Below are 18,839 nucleotides of genomic sequence, written 5' to 3'. Positions count from 1 at the left end.
TATTATTATTATTATTTATTCGGCAAAAACAAAGAAAATCATTGAATACAAAACAAGAGTACATTTGGAAAAGATTCACATGGGTGCCGGGAAAAGAAAAAAGATTAACTAATTAACTGTAACCTGAAGGTCTTCTTTTCCAATCCATGTGACTTAACAGAAATGTTAACAATAAAATGGTGAGGTATAGCAATTTATGAATTACTGTGTAATCAATAATAATCATTGACGAGATTAAAAAAAAAAAAAAAAACCTAACCCCCCCCCCCCCCCCACCCAATCAAAAAAGAGGGAAAATGCCGCTTTGTGTACATGTTTATAGCACCAGGAAAAAAAGGGGGGGGGAGGGTGAATACATGCACTCAAATCCGACATTTAGCCATGAGTTTTACCTGAAGTTTTCTTTAAAATCCCAACACTAGCCGGGAAAGCTAGTGACGGGCTTAATCTAGTCGTATTTTTTTTTTAATAAAGCGTCAGGACTCACGACCCCCCCTCCAGGCTCCCCGAATACACACACGGGCACGCCTATTCTTTCACAAAAGTGCAATCATGCACTTACCTACAGAATGGCAGGTTAATGAATGATCATGTGATTATAAGCATGTTTGGGGGACTACTTATCAAACACATATCGCAAAAGATACAGCAATCAGATGGCAGAAATAAATAGTCTACCCAGACGTTGTGTGTCCGGACAGGTTGTGTATCCGGACAATTGATTTAAAACAGCAAAATGGAGAAGTTTACAAGCAATATTTCATACAAATTCTTAAAATAAAAAAAGGACAATATTATGAAGGACGAATAATCATGATGGTTCGTGCTATTTCATGGATATTAATTCGTTAAATCTGAAGGCAAAAGAGAAGGGTTTATGTTTAAGTGTCCGGGCACCCCCCCCCCCCCCCCATCATACAAGCTTCCCCTGTACTTTAAAAAAGTGTGATTCCTGTATTAAAAGGCAAAATCACCGCAAATCAATCTTCGTCGTCATGTGCATCAGTACCTTTAATCTGTTTGTATGTGATTAATTATCCACCCTCTTTCTCTCTCTCTCTCTCTCTCTCTCGTTTCTCTTAACCTTCATAATTTACACAGCTCAACCACTTCAATGGCTCTGGCGAAAGATTTCACGAGTGCAGAAACGCTCTCTGTGCTGCGAGACAAATTTTCACCGTGTAAGTAAACATGATCACGATCATAGCTGAACATTTTATACAGAATACATAATTTAATCGTGAAAGGATCGGTAGCTGGCCGATTGACCCACTTTAGTGAGCCAAGGGATAGTTGTCCGATTGTTCCAAGTCTGTAGTTGTCTGATTGTCCCAAGGGATGGTTGTTTTCGGCAGTGGTCCAGGGGTAGCTGTCCAATGACAGTACATGTATTTTATCAAATATATGTTGTCAAATTGAATGGAAGAAAATAAATGTTCATTTGAATTGAATTGAATTGAATTGAAGATTGGTTGTAGATAATGCAGCGAGACGGGTGACACGTTTTTATATTTCTAAATGTTTTTTTTTCTCCATTTAGTAGTTCATTAATTATATCTTCCTTCCTTTCTTTCTTTCTTTCTTCCTTTCTTTCTTTCTTTCTTTCTTTCCTTCTTTCTTTCCTTCTTTCTATCCTTCTTTCTATATCTGTATTCATTTATTTATTCATTTATACATCATTTCCCTATTTCTTTATTTGTTTGATTTATCAATTATGATGCCGGGGTGTTGTTTCTTTCTTTCTTTCTCAATCTATTTATTTAATCATCTATTTTGGTGCGGGTGGTTGTTATCGTGCAAGAAGCCTAAAACAAAGAATCGCTACTTGTGATGATTATTTCTGATGATTTGTCCTTTCTTTATATATGTAGATGTCTCTTTATTTTTGTTTTTACTTTTCTTATGTCCGATTACTTTCTTTTAGCTTTGCGTGTAGATGATGAAAGGCTGGCACCGATTGTCACTGTATTCAACAAATTAAAAGTAAGTCGGTATTAGTCTACGCAGTCATGTGCAAGTTCCTTTTTATTTCATGTATCTTCAAAAAAGGAATCACAAACATTTTAGCAGCATAATACATGTGAATCAAAGTGAATCAAGAGTTTTGAAATGAGAGGACGCAATATTTCATTTTTTTCTGTCGATCAAAAAAAAAATAAAGAGGCATTTAATTTTTGGCGTTCATTTATCCAACATGAAGAAAAAAAAATTGCTGGTAGTTTCAGCTGATATTGTGTACACCTGCATGTACGGTATATTTTTCTTTGTGTAAGTCTTTTGATTTGAATCAAAAGTTTGATCCCGTCCTTCCTTATTCATTATTACCTTTCTTTTAAATTAAAGAATAAGCTAACAGAAGATGGTTATCGTCAAGCCGTGGGTCTCTTACTGCAATACAACGCATCAAAGAATACCGAGAAACTCTACGATAACGTAAGTAACTATTTAATTCCATTAATTCAATTCATAATTACTTTTTGTATGACATAGAAGTTTATGAAATGGGTTTAAGAATGTAGCCAATGAGAAGCATAGAAATGGATCACTTGTGCGTGTATTAAATTCTATCATATGCACAGGGGAGTGCATTTTGGTGATGACAACCGTGAATTTCTCGATTTTTTACTCATATTGCAGACCCATCTCATCAAACAAAAAAATACATGGATTTAGCTCGTGCATTTGTAATGTGCACTGCACTTGAGTCAAAATGAGACAGACAATGAACTCGATAAGTCTCGTTCATTATCCTACTGTGACTTAAACTGCGTGCAGTGCATATTCACTATTTGTACTAGCAATCAATGTGTTATTTGTACATGTATACAAAAGCTGTGTGCGAATAAGAAATATCATGCTCCCAGTCTCGGGGGGGGGGGGGGGGATTGCCGTAAGGGTAAATTGTCGGGGCCAGGGTTACTACCGACTGGTAAATACTGCCTAGCAAATGTGGACAAAAAGCGGGAAATGCCGGGAAAAACTGGGAAATACTATTAAAATAAAAAAATAAAAAACGTTACGTCTGTCTGCTTGAAGCTATGGAAAATATCACTTTTGAAACGGACAGTGGGGAATAAAGTCTGGATTTTCCTAAGTCAATCCCATTCAACTTTCAACGAACAAGGTGAATTCAATAGTTGCAACGAGGCACTTAACAACGATTTATGCATCAATGGCCTATTTCATATATTATTTATCGCTAGGTACGACGACGAACCTGATAGCTTGCCCTGCCTAACAACACGTGATTTGCATTCTGATTATCAAAATACAATCATTCGTTACGGGTTTAGACTTAAATAATTAAGGCATTTCACAAAGACGAATGCATCAAGTTTGATTACATTAAGAAAATGGCCGATTCGTTACTATTTACTTTCCATTAGTAAGATGATTTTTCTATCCCTTTTACAGATCCTCGTTGAAAATCGATTACTACATATCCTAAGAGAATACGACAGCCTCCGATTCGAATTGTTAGATGTCTTACATGATATGGAAAACAATGACGATCACATTTTGAATGCTATACAACACAATAGGTAATATTTACTTTTTACTTTAAATACTCTTTATTTGCCACGCGAATAATCTCCCTGCGCCACATTGTATGTATCATGGGATAGACATACCAACGACTTAAGTTGACGAATATTTAACTTTTTCCAGTGCAAGATTAATTTACATTGGTGTTAAAAGTGTTGTCATGCAGCTAATTAAGACTAGTAATTAGTAAATTTAAAAAGATATCGTGTTGCACAAAGCAATCCTTCCGTCAAGTGGTGACTAGTGTTTTGTTTAGGAAATGAGCGATCGTGCAGAGAGGCGAAGAAATTAGCAACCAAAGAGTTGAACTTGTTTGGGATGTCTGTTCACCAAACAAAAATATGTTAAACAGGTCAAGATGTCTTCCAGTGCGTAATAAAGATACTTTTCGAATCCCACCCCCCCCCCCCCCCTCCGTCATAATTCGGTGTCGAATGGGTTAATACATGCATGTAGACGCCCTGTACTACCCAAGCGAGGCAACTAAATGAAGATGCATTACAAACAAAACTTTATCTCATTCTATTATGTGTGATTGCATTGTGGTGCAGGGAAAAACGATACAGCTAGGCAATGATAGTTTAAGTTAAGGAAAACACCGTAGGTCTACTCACATTTTTGCGTAATTCCTTCAGTGGTCCAGTATGAAATATAACCTGTTCATAACGTTTGTAACGCTAACAGTAAGTACCTAACAGCGCATTAACATTTATTTCCTGTTCCCTGTTCGCCTCTCATTCTCCTTTTCTCGTCGATATTTGCTTCACTTTCAGAGTGAGCAAGCGTGGCGTGTACGACGTACCTGTACACGTACGCACAACACACCTTACATACTCGAGCACAAACAGTGATGAATTTTTCTCGTTATCTTTCCTACTACCGAACCAATTTGTCCAGGTTTTCTTTTTGGCGCCTCTTGTCCATTTCTGACTGAGAAACGACTCCCAGAGGAGAAGTTGATAATTGATGTCGTCAGCTCTCCAAATTATTCTGTCAAAATGGGTGGCACTAGCAGAAATTACTAACGCTCCTTTTCGGATAGGATGTATAGTGTGGAGGCTGATGTAAATTTACAAAAGTTTCGGGTTCATGAACTTTTCTATGACTGCTGATTTCGCCACCGCTATCTCTGACATTATTTTCTGGGCTCAACTTCAGCTACTTCTGAATATCAATTAGTTGTTTTTATTTATTAGAAATACTTCATCACAGGTTAGCCAAGATGTTTTTGAAAAGAAAAAAAAGTTTACAAAATAAAGTTTTCTAATTTTATTCAAACTTAAAAGCTACTCTACTTGACCTTTCAAATTGCCAGACATAGCATCATAGAAAAATATTTCATCCATTAATGATATGGTATCCGAACATAGCATCAGATTAAATAAGTAAACTATTTGAAGATTAATTTAAATCGTTTCATTTGGTACCCATCTTTCGACAGGATTATAAAAGAATCAATAAATAATGAAGGTGTAAGAAAAGATGACATGCAGACGGGTAATCACTTGCTCTGCTCATCATCAAATACCTATGACGTTGCAGTGCATGTCAGCGAGGACGACACAAAAGAATGTCCATCCCTAGAGTTTGGCCTAAGCAGACAACTGTATCAGAAGGTAAGACCCGTGTGTGTACAAAGCACACGAGGCGTTATTTCATTCGCACGATCCAATAAGGTCATTCAGGCATATTAAGGCAAAGATCCATGCAGTCAAGGCGCAACCTCTAGCCACATAATTATAACTACCCTCCACCTCCCGTGTCCATATGAGCGAGGGGAATGAATTATTAACACGGTTGATAAGTTTTGCAACAATGAAAATAACAAAATAAGGCACAAAATACATATGGTCTGGCAATCCTGTATTGTATGAATGGATAAATCATCTTTACGTGGGACGCCATACGCTCAGTCATATCAGTCACTGCATTCAACGAGCTCATTTGTGTGTATCATAAACAGTGCGTAATAAAAAAAATAAAAGTTTACCTAACTTTGTTAGCTTCTTAGTAAATTGATAACTTGTGTGACCTTGAATCATGTTTTAGTGTAAAGAAAAAGTAATACCCTGTCTATCATTTTCATAATTCTGCTTCCAAGGATGACTGAACAGCACGCTTTTCAAAAAGTATTGTCGAAATCCTCTTGTACCCAGTTTGGGCTGAGACAATGAATGTGGGTCAAAATTAAGCCATTGGCCCGAATTCACAAAGGAGGTTTGTCGACAAACCAAGGTTTGTCGTCAAACCTCCTTTTGTTCTTTACAAACCAGGTTTGTAAAAAACGCGTAAAAACGCAGTCATGTGACTACGAAAACCAAGCTTTGTCGACAAACCTCCTTTGTGAATTCGGGCCTTAATGTTTGTGTTATCTCATTCCAGAAAAATAAATTGATCCTTGATTTACATTGATTATTAGGCAGTTTTAAAAAAGTGTTAACATCAATTCAAACTCAAAGAAATGCTTATTACAAGCAAAATTTATGAGATTTGATCTCTTCGTTATGATGATTACAATATTGCCTTAGTTCACATCCCTTTTTTAATCTTCTCATTGAGTGATACAAAATGGATAAAGTTTATCAGGGGTGTTACCTTTCTTGGTAAAAGTCTGTTGTCAATTTCTTTGATATTACTATTAGGCCTAATCATAAATGTTCTTTCTTGCATTTGGGTTTAGTAATTACCTTTGAGTTTTCGATCGTATCTGGACATCTACCCCCTGGACATCCACCCCCGGATAACCACCCCCAGTCCACTACCCCTAGGACAACTACCCTCTCGGACGACTACCCCCCGGGACAACTACCTCCCGGACAACTACCTAGGATAGTTGTCCTAGAGAATGGTTGTCGTAGGGGGTAGTTGTCTGGGGGTTATTTGCCCGGGTGAAAGTTGACCTAGGGGGTAGTTGTCCAGGGGTAGTTGTCCGCGGGGTAGTTGTCCTGGGGGTAGTTTACTGGGGGGTTTGTCCGGGTGGTTGTCCCAGGGGGTAGTCGTCCTAGAGGGTGGTTGCCCTAGGGGGTATTTGTCCAAGGGGGTATTTGACTGTGGGTGGTTATCCGGGGTGGATGTCCAAGGACAGGGTAGGTGTCCTAGAACCGTTTTCAATTGCTATTCGAGATAAACATCTCATGCTCCTTAGTTACGCGTGTGAAATGGCGCAGTGGACAAGTGAGCAGAGAGAACTTAGATATCATGAGACAAGAAGTTAGTAGGCTGTTTAAAGTAATTAAAGGTTATCCTGTCGATTGAAACAAAGTGTTGTGAAAGCCTAGTTACATTGCATCATTTTAAATAATGAAGCACTGAAGCGCGAGGCACAATTTAACTTTTAAAAGGATTTATAACTAAAGAAGCGCATGCATATTATGGCCTGACCTGCTTACGTGCATTGGTTCCTAAAGCCCAAACTTGAAACAAGGCGATTTTGACAACACTTTTTAAAGACCCTTGTGCTCATTCGCCCGTGGCAGAAAGTATTATAAATAGGGTATCACTGGACAGAAAATAATTTACTCTACATCATGAAAGCAATTTCAAAGTCATATTGGTTATGACTTTTCAATTAGGAGCTACCAAAGTTGGGTAATTTTGTTATTGATACGCCCGGCCTGTATCTAACCCTCACACGGGTAAGCCCATCAGTGGGCTCACCTCATCAAGTGCCCCTATATTTTAACCACAAGATCAGGCTATCGCTTTCGGTCTACTGGGTGGTGAAAAAATAAGTATCCTGATTCTAAAGTTGTTGACTTAATTGTGTACCAGTCAAAATATGTACCATATTGCCTAAACTTTCCATGGAATGTGTTTCATAAGACATTTGTCGTTTAATATCTATTTCTTCCCAAAATTGAAAATGTATTGACATGACCACGGACCAAAGGTTCTTCCTTATTTAACTACCACTCGTGCATGGTCATATCAAGGGATTTGTTTTCTTCATTTTTGATGAAAAGAATATATAAAAGTCTTAGCTACATGACACCCTGCGGGGAATTACCCATAATATGGACATACATGTATATCAGTTAAAGTTCTTTTGTGACATCGCTGATGTAAAATTAATAGACCAAGATGATATTGTGTTCATAAGTTAACAGGAAGCCGCCCTAATGTATCTATCTTTGGTTTCCTCTCGTTACACAGGGTCTGTAACTCTTTGAATCTTATGTGCAGTTAATTATATTTTGTTTTAATTGTCTAAATTGATATATCTAAAATACGAATAGCATCCATCTCGATTCATCATTGGTGTTACATATTCTGTATTCGTTTTTACTGTGCGTGACTTATACGTCATTAATGAGACGTGGTGACTTGTGTAAATTGACTTATGGTGGAAAAGACTGCTTCAATACAGAGATCGATGTATGTGCATATGTTCAAACTTTATTAGCAGTAAATATGGACGCATACATGTTCATGTACATATGTTAAAAATGTATTAGCGGTAAATATGGATGCATGTGTTCAAAACATATTTGTTCAATTGAGAGATCCTATTTTGTAGAATTTAGCATAAAAAAAGGAACTCTTAACCAGCGCAGCTGAATATATTTTGTATAAAAGCTGCGCTATATAAATTTATTATTATTAAATATATTAGCCACAAATATGGATGCATGATATATGTATTATGATGACGATTTATTAGCGGTCAATATGAATGCCTTAATCATGATAATGTTTGTATTAAATTTACTCTCTTCTTAGGTCCCGACATCACTTCATCATTCGAACGTTGCAGACTCGTCAGCATCTGAAGAAGAGATGCGAGACGTTGCTCCCTCAGACGAACCAAAGAAAGAGGTGTTAATAGTTGAACACTTTGACGAGCCAACTGAAACATTAGGTGTCAACGACAGAAGCGACAAAAGCAGCACCAACGCGACGAAAATGGTTTCTGCTAAAAGAGGCAGCAGCAAGCGTAAAGCGTTAAGCCGTGACGTGTCTGGTGATGAAAGTGCTGAGGAAATTAGTATCGGAGAGACGGGGGTAGATGAATCAGGTTCTATTGGGGAAAGTGTTATAATGAGGCGTGAGAGCGAGATGGGAGGTAGAAGTAGGAAACGCACGCGGCGCCTCGGAGCGCGGGAGGATGATATGATGCTCAAGAAAGTCGGAAGTCACTGCATCGTAATAGGGGTTAAAGAACATGCGATGACGACCGATAGTAGTGATAACAACACACAGAGCGAGACAGAGACCATGGGTAGCGAGCCCAAAACCAGTCAGGAGGATGACGAGGAGGGTGTTCTCGTCATTGATGAAAAGAAGCCGTCATCATCGTTGAAATCAAAGAAGAAGAAGAGACACCGATCGGGAAAACCGGCTGCGAATCTTGTGAAAGTGAGCGCCTTGTGCAGGGGAGCATCGATGCTGCAGAAATGCGAAATGCGCAACAAGACAGGGGAGAGAATGGAAGAAGATAGACCACAAGCGGTGCTGGAAAGAGGGATTCGTATAGCACGCAGTCAGAATAATAACACTAATAACTCGTGTAGTGCGTCGGAGGTTTCCGACGAAGATGTTCTAAACACTTACCCCGATGTCCACCCACGTTCTGAGGATTCATCTTTCGATAAGTTGATCCGATGTAAGTCAGATGATGAGAGAACGGTTCTTGACATTCTTAGCTTGGCTGATTCCCAGAATCACAGATCGGAGAAACACGCAAGTCCAGGTTCCAATCAACAAAATAAACAGCTCACTCGGTATCATCCGATGCACTCATGTCCTGACAGGTCTACAAGTATCATGCCATTTACAAGTTATTTAGGTCTCCAACCATGTGGATTAGAAGGCAATATTTTGTTTCCTATACAAGATGACACCTATCGCCTTCTCAAGGAAGACAACAGTGAAATGAGATCTGCCTACAATTCAGTCAAATCGCGGCAGGGATCATCCCTTGTTGCGCCAAGAAAGCAGTCCAAGTCAACTCACCCGAAGTACAATCCGAACTTTCCGTTCTCTACAACTGCATTCTCTGCTATGTCCTCAATTGCAGAAGCGACCACTTTCGAAGGAAGCGACTACCTGCACAGCCAAGAGTCGAGCCAAGATGAGATCCTTGAAAACTCAGGATGGGAAACTACAGCATCTAGCCAAGATAGCCGCTGTCTGGAGCGGGAGAGGGTGTACGGACTAGGAACCTTTGCTCAGGATGACACCGATGACATTTCCTTCTTCAATCGTCTTCTCAGATCCCCAAGTCCACCCAGCTTTGGTGGAAATAGTGACCTCTTGGGCAAGAAAAAAAGGCATCGCCACAAGCCCAAGAAAGAGCGCAAACCCAGGAAGCCAAGAAGGAGTAGGAGATTGAGAGGTAAACATTCACAGGACGGTGACGGCGGCACCAATGATACTCTCCCAAATAATACTAACAAGGGAGTCACTGGAAGAGCGTGCACCTGTTGCTCGTAATAAAGGCTTCTGATGATGACATGGTTAACGGGGAGACTAAATTTCAAGTAGGTCAACGCCACACGGGTTACTGATTCCAATAGATCTTTATTTCAATATCAAGTAACATGATCTGTCATTCGAGACAACATGAAATAAGCTGAACTTGGGACATTGTGGAAAAGAAAATGAGAATAAGAGAGAGAGAGAGGGAAGGGGATAGAAAGTGATTCTAAGAGAGGGGGAGCGAAGTGGTACTAACAGAGAGAGAGAGAGGAAGAGAGAGAGAGAGAGAGAGAGAGAGAAGGGGGAAGGAAGAAGACATTGATACAAAGAGAGAGAGGCGGGGAGGAGAAAGTTTTTCTTAGAGGAAAGAGAGGGGCAGGGGGGGGGGGGAGTGATACTAACAGAGATAGTGTGGGGGAAATGATACTAGGATAGAGGGGGGGGCAAGTCTACGGCTGTGAACTGATGAAACCACCATCAACATTTCAGATACATAAACCTACTCTACCCAATCGGGGAGGGGGGGGACGACGACTTTCCATAAAAAAATACATGACAGGATAAGAGAGATACCATTGCTCATTTTACTGACCTGCTAGTAATATACAATGAAATTATATTTCTAACACTGTCAGCGGTAATGGAAAAAATATGTATGAATTTGGAGGTGCAAACCTCATTTCGTTCCTCATACATGTACCATGGATTAACCCAAAAGTGCAGGCTTCATCTATCATTCTATTTCACTGTGTTATTCATGCTTGGATCAAACTCGACTCCGTTCCGTGAACCAATTCTCACAATGTACAGCCAATTAATCATCTACAGCACCATCATATCACAAACATAAAAGGTTACAAAAAGCAAATGACAATCATCATGTAAATAGAAAAGAAATATCTTTTATTTGGACGTCTACTTATAGCACAACAGAATACACACAAAACACATGAAGAAAGGCTAGTCCCGTTGGACAGAAAGAAAAAATGATTGCATGGAAAAAGGCACACATGATCTGACTAAACGACCTTTATAATTCCTGTCATATAAACTAGTGCTAAATACATATCCACTTTGTCACTTTGTCACTTTGTCACAGCATAGGAATATTATTATAGAATCAAGGTAAAAACATGGACGAATGTGTAAGAATACAACATCTTGTTTGAAGTTTATGGACGGAAATGTTACATCGACATGTACAACAGACAATTTAAAAATCAAAATATACGTAAATTCTACTAGTGTCGTACTTGCATATAGTAAAGATGTTTATAATGAACATGTATATTGTAAATAAAAATCGTATGTACACTTTATAATTTCATAATTATTCATTTCATTTGCTTGCAATTTTGTTTCAACTTTTTCTGTATTGTAATTATATAACTACCCTAAAGACTAGATTATTCCTGATTTACTATTAAAACGATCTGCTTTGATTATTTTCAATGTGAATTATTTATTGTTTAAATTTTAAATTTATTTTTTGTTGGCATTGTTCTTGAATATTATATACAGACAAACCATTAATCATATAAAATGTTGATATAAAAATTAAACATACATTTTGAACATTGGGTTTTTAATAAGGTACTGGTATGGATGAATTCTATGAATCATTTCTATTTTCAGTAGCATTTAAAAGCAAAAATTGTATAAGTTTAGGGCATTAAATTCCACTTTCAAATATATGGGTGGCATAATATAACAATATTCAAATTCAAATTTCACATTTTGGTCTATCCATTTTGTTCTCAGTCTGCATAATGTTAGTACTGTACTTTACTATTGTCCATTTTATTTTCTATGAGTACAAGCATTAGTCCACTTCAAAAATCAAATATTACTCCTATAATTATGTCTCATCTGCCCTTCATAAACTATTATTGAGAAGTAGAAACTGACAATTTCCTAAATTGACATGTAAATAAACAATTAAATTATATAGTTTACATAATTATGAAATCAGATATTTCATGTGAATGTACATATATACAATTCTGAATTTCTTCAACAGATGATTTATAATGTATTATACAGTTTATCCAACAAAATGTTATGTACATGTACTTTTATGCAATTATTGTACAACTAAATTTAGTATAGATGATTTCTCTATTTACACAGAATACAAAAATTGAAATAAATTAAAGGCACATTCTTATTGATTATGTTCATTGTATACACTTGTCTTCATTTAAATTCCACATGATTACAAAGAAGTTCACATAAAAATATATAAATAATGATTTGGGACAAATGAGAATAGGAATGAAAGGTACCTGTCGTTTAGTAAAAAAAAAATCATGTCACATATAAATCAAAGAAATGATGTGAGAAACCATATATTGGCAGCTGGGTAGTATAATTAGAGTATCTCTTATAATGTTTGCTTGAGATATTAGGTATTGAAATGAATAATTGGTTCATATTTTGATAATCTTGGGTTTCCATACTCTATTCACTGTTAATGCTTAGTATTTACTCCTTTGTGAAATGCCTTGAATGTGACACATTATATTCATCTTTACTCACATATTGTTTTTTGATAGATGGCACTACTGATTGCACACAGGAAGTGTTGCTAGGTCAGATAAGGCATTATGTATGTCCGGCCTAACAACATCTAGTGTATGTGCTCTAATCTACAGAAATAAATATCTTGTAACGGATGCGAACATAAAAGTTCACAATGCAAAGATATCATGTGAACACATTGCAAAAACTTGCTATTCTCACTCTTTATGAGAATTCATCAATATTTCTCAGGTTATATCTCAATTTTGTTCAGTTTAAGTAAAATAACAATTGAAATTCACGGTATTTTATGCTTGAGTTTACTTCCCGAATATCCATATATACCCAACTTTCACATGCCGTAATAGAGTGTAAAAAGCTGCCAATTTTGACTGATACATGTCTTCTCAAACTACAGAAGAGTAGGATGATAATTCAAGCCCACAAAGAAAGGGGTTTACATTTATTTTGGGATGGTCATAGTCCAGTGTTTTCAATACTGGACCAGAGACTCAGAGTTTGTGGGTTTGATCATCGGCAAGGTACTTATGTCCTTTAATACTCAAGGTATTTCTACGTTGTTTCTCTCCACCCAGGTATATAAATTTTTATCTGGTGGGATGCAAATGTCATTTGGGTTTGACTAGCATGTTTGTGCGCGCACAAGGCGACTGGTTGGAAGGCAGTAACCCAGGCAATAGTGAATTAGTGATTATAGCTAAAGGCTAAGTGCTTACATACATAGTATAAAGCACTATGTCTTATCGTGTTTTACTCCACTTCTTCTTCGTCCAATGTTTCTCCCTTCTTGAGTTTGGCGATGACCTGTAAATGATGATAGATTTAACAAAAAACAAAAAAATGAAAGAACAGAATTGATATCTGGTGATGGGAATACTACGATATAGCATTTGAACAGTATTTATTTTGTAATTGGAATTGATCTATGCCACCATTTTCACTTACACTCCCTAAAATTCAAAATTATTCAAGTGGGGCTTACATATTCTTTCCTTTGACGAGGTATAACTGGAAGACTCTCTAAGGCAACCTCCCCCTGGACACAGTTAGCCCCCTCCCCTGAACAACGTTCCCCAAGAAAATACCCTCCAATATCTATTCCCTGGAGGATTAGAACCCCTTCCTCTAATAACTATCCTCTAGATAATTACCACCAATTACCAGTTCTGATACAATCAAACCTGTCTATTGCGGTGGTCACATCCCGCCGTACTTGCAAGTGCGTGCTGTCTACGTGCAAAAACGTGGGCAAAATTTGGGAATCTGTACGTGATGAGTACCGCCTCCGTACGGATTTGGGAGCACGCAGACACACCGTAGCACTTTTAGTGCACGAGGAACTTTCGCCGTGGCCTCCCCAAAAACCGTACGGACTAAAAACACGCACGGTGGGATGTGACCAACGCTTATCACGACCACCCAAGGGAAACAAAAAATGTTGTCTTTGAAGACAGATGGACACTAAAGCAGGTTTGACTGTATCCATATGCACCTGATGGATAATTATCCCTCCCCCCTTCCCCAAGAAAACAATTATGAGAAGAACTTACATCCTTGAGCCTTGCAATCTCTTTGTTGTCAGAATTCTTTGAAGCATCGTTGGTGATGAGCTTCACACGGGATGCATACCTGTTCAAAAACGCACGCATACAAAGAAGATTTAAAATAATTGCATAATCAGTAGTATTTCACAACTCTCACATATCAGTATATATTTGACCACACAAGTTTTCAATTGATAAAGAAAATAACAAAAGACTTCAAACTACACTACAAATCAAATTATATATTGGTTATGAGAAAGCTTGTAATAGATCGATTTCCCCAGTTTCAACTATGCAAACTGCTGCTAGTTTTGTACAAACAAATGGTGGAGAGAATTCTATTACACATATGTTCAATTGAATTTCAGTTACTAAAAGGAGGCTCGTTTCGATATGATGTGGCAAAACTAGAGTTATTTTAAAGGTACTATGTCCCATTTGCAGGCCAAAAAAATGAAAAAGTTAAATTCCAACTGCATTTGAAAGATAATACTAATTTAGAACTCCCCTAAAAAAGGTGGGGCTTGAACATGTCTTCAAGTGGGAAAATAACGACTATTAGTTGTCAAATCGACTTTAGGGCTATAGAGCCCAAAAGTAGTGGTCTTGATTTTCAGACAATTGTACCGAATGGTCGTACGTTTTATGCTGCGCAAAGATTCAATCAGTTTAATCTTTGCCATCACAAGAAGTGGGTTATTGATGTAGGTAAATGCTCATGTACCCTTTACAACTCTTTTCATGTTATTAGCAAAGAAGAAAAAAGGCCAGTCAGTGACTCAATAGTGTCTGACAGTGAAGTTTATAAAGTAAACGGGTTTTCTTGCGTAATTTGAATATGAGGACACTGCTAACGTTTAACTTTCACAGATAGGACATACATGACATATTCATAATTCCTGCAAATTTCTACAGCATTTGAGGTTGGCTGCAAAAGGGACTAGTACCTTTAAAGATGAAGTGAAGTGTAATACGCCTCACATTTCTGCATCTTATAACTCGGAGCTCAGTGAATATGTGTAATATTCATTTTCATTTACATGGAAAAATAAAACTTGGGAACTGTATGCAGGACGTGGTTTACTGCGCCACATCGGCAACTATGAACATGCATTCAAGTTCAAGTTCATTTATTTACACTCGTCATTAAAAATACAGAATATATACAATAGTCACATTAACAAATACAGAATATATACAATAGTCACATTAACAAATACAATATACGTATTAAAATATCATACATCCAAACAAAAAACATAACATACTGAGAGTGAAGGTATGAGCTAAAAAGGAGTATGGTCCTTATGCTATATCCCTCATATATAATATTGATAATAATCAATTTAAATGTTGTACTATTGGAAGCTTGAAAATCAAAATTTTAAAAAGGAGAGGAGGATAAAGAGCCTGGTGAGTTATTGCACGTAATATTCAGTTAAATACATTTTATATTTTTGTTTAAAAATTTGAATACTTTTACAATTTTATTTGTTAAGGGTATGAAATTCCAATTTTTGGACTATCGACAGATAATGACATTCAGCTACATGTATACCCCTGCTCCATATGACTTTCTACTCACGTGAGTGATATAACGGTTTCCTCTGCATTGTAGTCCGCCGGTGAGATGTTGACGAACATGAGTGTCTTTGCGTTGCCACCAAGGGAGTCCTGCATGAGCATGGTGAGTTTGTTGTTTCTGTACGGGATGAAGGATTGCTCGCTGGAGAGTGCGGAGATCACATCGGCCAGAGCACTCAGTGATTTGTTGATTGAGTTCGCTTCCTGTTTCACAATCGGAGAGAGCATACATTGCATGAATAAAGGAACCATGATGCAAAATAAACATGTATTGTAAAACCTGAAACTTTTCGCAGCATTACATTCATGCTTGTTTGCTAATATGCAGTGAATTGTGAATTGTGATTCAATTATTTCAAGGCATAAGGTTTTCACAACTGGGAACTACTCGCGAAATTCATGAAAATTTCATGCACGTGAAGTTTATGTTTTTACAGTATCTAGTGTCTAGTTTTGTGAATGAAAGAATTATGATATGCTTTTTAATCTTTATCTACAAGTATACTCTCAGAAACTGTCCAAGATTTAATTCAAAATTATCGACAGGGAAATTCAACAAAATGAAATGACAATTACATGTGATTAATTTCTTGTCTGGGTGTTTTCAGCAAAATATGTTGATCCCTCACAATTTTCATTGGTCAAAGAGACACTCCAAAGTACATACTCTCATAACATCTATGATCATCTTTTCAGAATACCTGATATATTAAATTGCAAGAATTCAATCATTGCGTAAATTCTGCAAGAAAGGCAAACTTATCACCTAATCCTAAACTTGATCACTTGGCTCTTTATATACACAGATTTATCCTTTTCTAAGCTGTAAAAAAATTAAAAATCACAGTACAAACTGCAAACGCACCTTCAGTTGCTCTGCGGTAGCCCCAGTCTTGGCTGAACGCTCACTACCGGCCAAATCTACCAGAGTGAGCTTGCCCTTGACGACGGCACCGGTCCCTAGATTAGTGCTCTCTATGATGACACCGATGACGAGATGAGAACGAGAACTTTCGGAATTCATCTCTGTCAATTCCAAGAAGTAATTAAGGGAAGAAAGTGAACACATGCATTAATGTAATTCATATAATTATTGTATAGTCCTATCTTATAAAATCTATCTTGTTGACAACATCAGTTATTTAACCCTTCCACTAAATGTGTGATGCGAAAGTCTCCGTGTTCACACAAACTGCAGTGGCTTACTGCCGGTTTTGTTTTAAAGCATACTGCACCTCACTGAAAAATAAAGGATTGATTGTTTTCCCTGTTTGCTAAGAAAGCATGTGTATCCTTGAAAGTAAGCAACCATGGGACCTACAGCTGTAAGTCCTCTCTAAGGGACTTAATGAGGATCAATGCTTTACCAAAGGACACTAGCGCATCTAAGACCTCCCGATACTAGACCACTGCTTCACCACTGGTCCATTGTGCCTCCTACAAAGTAGGTTCCAAAGACAGTAATGACTGAAGTGGTTGCATGCAGAACTCAAATTAATTGTTTTAACACCCCATTTTCAAAGTCATGAGCAAATTTTAACTCACTTGTAGAGGCGACGTGCCTGTTGGCGGACCCCTCTTCAAAGAGACCATAGAGCTCCTTGGAGTTACCAGCTTCCTGGATGACCGAGCCATTGATGTACACCATGCCCTTCTTATCCTTCTTGATGTCCAACTTGGGAGGCTGCAGATCATGAGGAAATGGGACGGATTATTAATGATTTGGGATACAGTCAAACCTGCTTTAATGACCACCTGTATAGAAAGACCACATTTTTTGTTTCCCTTGAAAATGGTTTCTCATTGAAACGTGTACTAAAGGAAACAGAACATAAAGACTGCCTGCCTATTAAGACCACTTTTCTTGTCTCCCTTGGGTGGTCTTACTGTATTAATGGTATGGTCTGGTTTAATTGGACCTAAATCATTTCTAGAAAATATCTTTGATAAATTGAGCTTGCTCTGCGTTACTCTTTGACTACAGATATATAGCTTCATTCTTTCCTTGTTTTACTTTTGGAATTAATATGGGATGTATATGAATGCATTTGTTGAGGTGGTAATTAATAGTGTATAGACAAAGAGTAAAGCTACATGTATCCATGACCCTTTCCGAAAGGACATTAACCCTTTCAGGTCAGGGTTCATTTTAAGGGCTAAATTAATTGCCTAGAGTACTTCAAATTGGCAACATTATTTTTCTGTTGTGGCTGCATTGTCCAAATAGTAATGTAATGCCTCTAAAAAAAAATCCACACAGGCAGGAGTAATGAAAAGTTAACAAAAGAAGAAAAAAAATTGATCAAAATGATTTTCAATCTCTCACCATGTTGCTAATTTAAGGATTTTAATGCTCATTTTCCATCTTTTTTAATCCTTGCATCAAAGTTCAAACATAATATACTCATGAAAAAAAATTGGCTGCAGTGTGTGCAAAATATTTTGCTGTTTCTACAGATGCATCTGGCATTTTTTTTTAGGGATATGATTCAAAAGTTATTGAGCCAAGCCACATAATGTGAAATAATTGTCACATAAAGGGTTAACATGTAACATTTTATGCAGTGTGAACACCCCTGCAGCTCTCAACTGACGATGAATCATCTGTTTGGAGCCAGAAGGGCATTATTTTATTTACTTTAACACAGAGGTAACACCCTTCTGGCTCCAAATGGACAATATCTCCTCTCTGCGAGAAGTACTGGTAGTGATTTTGATGTAAGTACAATTGCAAACGGGTGTTTCTGAATTCATTGACAGGTAGTTCAATCTATTTGCTGATGAGTGTTTACTGAAGGCTGGGATAGGTTGTTTACTCACCTCTCCCTTGTTTTTATTGTAGAGATCAATCAACTTTTCATTGTACAACTCCAGCATGTATGTGTATACACGGAATGAGAATTTCGATCTGCAAACAACAAACAGGGGCAAAGGATTAATTTCATTATCAGAACGTGAACAAACAAAAATTAAAAAGTAATATTGTAATTTTAGGATTTAAGTTGAAAAATATTTTTATATTTTCAAATTAGGCAAAGGCTAACATGGAGTCTAAACATTAACCCAGCAACAAAGTGTTTTTTTTTCTTCTTCTTCTCTCTCTCTCTCTCCCCCCCCCCCCCCCCCCCCCCCTCTCTCTCTCTCTCTCTCTCTCTCTCTCTCTCTCTCTCTCTCTCCCCCCCCCCCCCTCTCTCTCTCTCTCTCTCA

General features: G+C 37.5%; 3 protein-coding genes across 6 annotated transcripts in view; 1 reads left to right on the top strand and 2 right to left on the bottom strand.

Moving 5' to 3' along the window:
• The window catches only part of LOC105444256, a 31,198-nt gene extending 26,587 nt beyond the window's left edge, over positions 1 to 4,611 (bottom strand). Inside the window, exon 1 of the mRNA XM_030977222.1 lies at positions 4,161 to 4,611. The gene's annotated coding sequence lies outside the window, so the exon portion shown is untranslated. The remainder of the gene's footprint in view (positions 1 to 4,160) is intronic.
• On the top strand, positions 1,108 to 10,274 carry LOC756068. Of its 2 annotated transcripts, XM_030977221.1 has the most exons (6): positions 1,108 to 1,181; positions 1,925 to 1,983; positions 2,344 to 2,433; positions 3,415 to 3,542; positions 4,988 to 5,162; positions 8,266 to 10,274. In XM_030977221.1, the coding sequence occupies exons 1-6, from the start codon at positions 1,115 to 1,117 to the stop codon at positions 9,976 to 9,978; spliced, it is 2,232 nt and encodes a 743-aa protein (XP_030833081.1). In that variant the 5' UTR covers positions 1,108 to 1,114; the 3' UTR covers positions 9,979 to 10,274. The 2 variants fall into 2 exon arrangements, with proteins under 2 accessions (XP_030833081.1, XP_030833080.1); XM_030977220.1 differs by lacking the exon at positions 1,108 to 1,181 and having other exon boundaries at positions 1,749 to 1,983.
• Positions 10,275 to 10,845: 571 nt separating this feature from the next.
• LOC373208 (calmodulin-binding carboxy-terminal kinesin) overlaps positions 10,846 to 18,839 on the bottom strand; it is a 31,930-nt gene continuing 23,936 nt past the window's right edge. For all 3 annotated transcript variants that reach the window (XM_030976491.1, XM_030976492.1, XM_030976494.1), the window contains exons 27-32: positions 18,453 to 18,540; positions 17,178 to 17,316; positions 16,498 to 16,658; positions 15,634 to 15,836; positions 14,055 to 14,133; positions 10,846 to 13,308 (exon numbers count right to left, since the gene is read on the bottom strand). In XM_030976491.1, the coding sequence (XP_030832351.1) occupies positions 13,255 to 13,308; positions 14,055 to 14,133; positions 15,634 to 15,836; positions 16,498 to 16,658; positions 17,178 to 17,316; positions 18,453 to 18,540 (724 nt within the window). In that variant the 3' untranslated portion in view covers positions 10,846 to 13,254. The remainder of the gene's footprint in view (positions 13,309 to 14,054; positions 14,134 to 15,633; positions 15,837 to 16,497; positions 16,659 to 17,177; positions 17,317 to 18,452; positions 18,541 to 18,839) is intronic.

This window comes from Strongylocentrotus purpuratus, unplaced genomic scaffold (assembly GCF_000002235.5).
Source record: "Strongylocentrotus purpuratus isolate Spur 01 unplaced genomic scaffold, Spur_5.0 spur5_scaffold_9, whole genome shotgun sequence".
In the NCBI taxonomy this organism is placed as follows: Eukaryota; Metazoa; Echinodermata; class Echinoidea; order Camarodonta; family Strongylocentrotidae; genus Strongylocentrotus; species Strongylocentrotus purpuratus.
The sequence above is the reverse complement of the archived record's forward strand: the minus strand, read 5'-3'. Positions and strand labels throughout refer to the sequence as shown.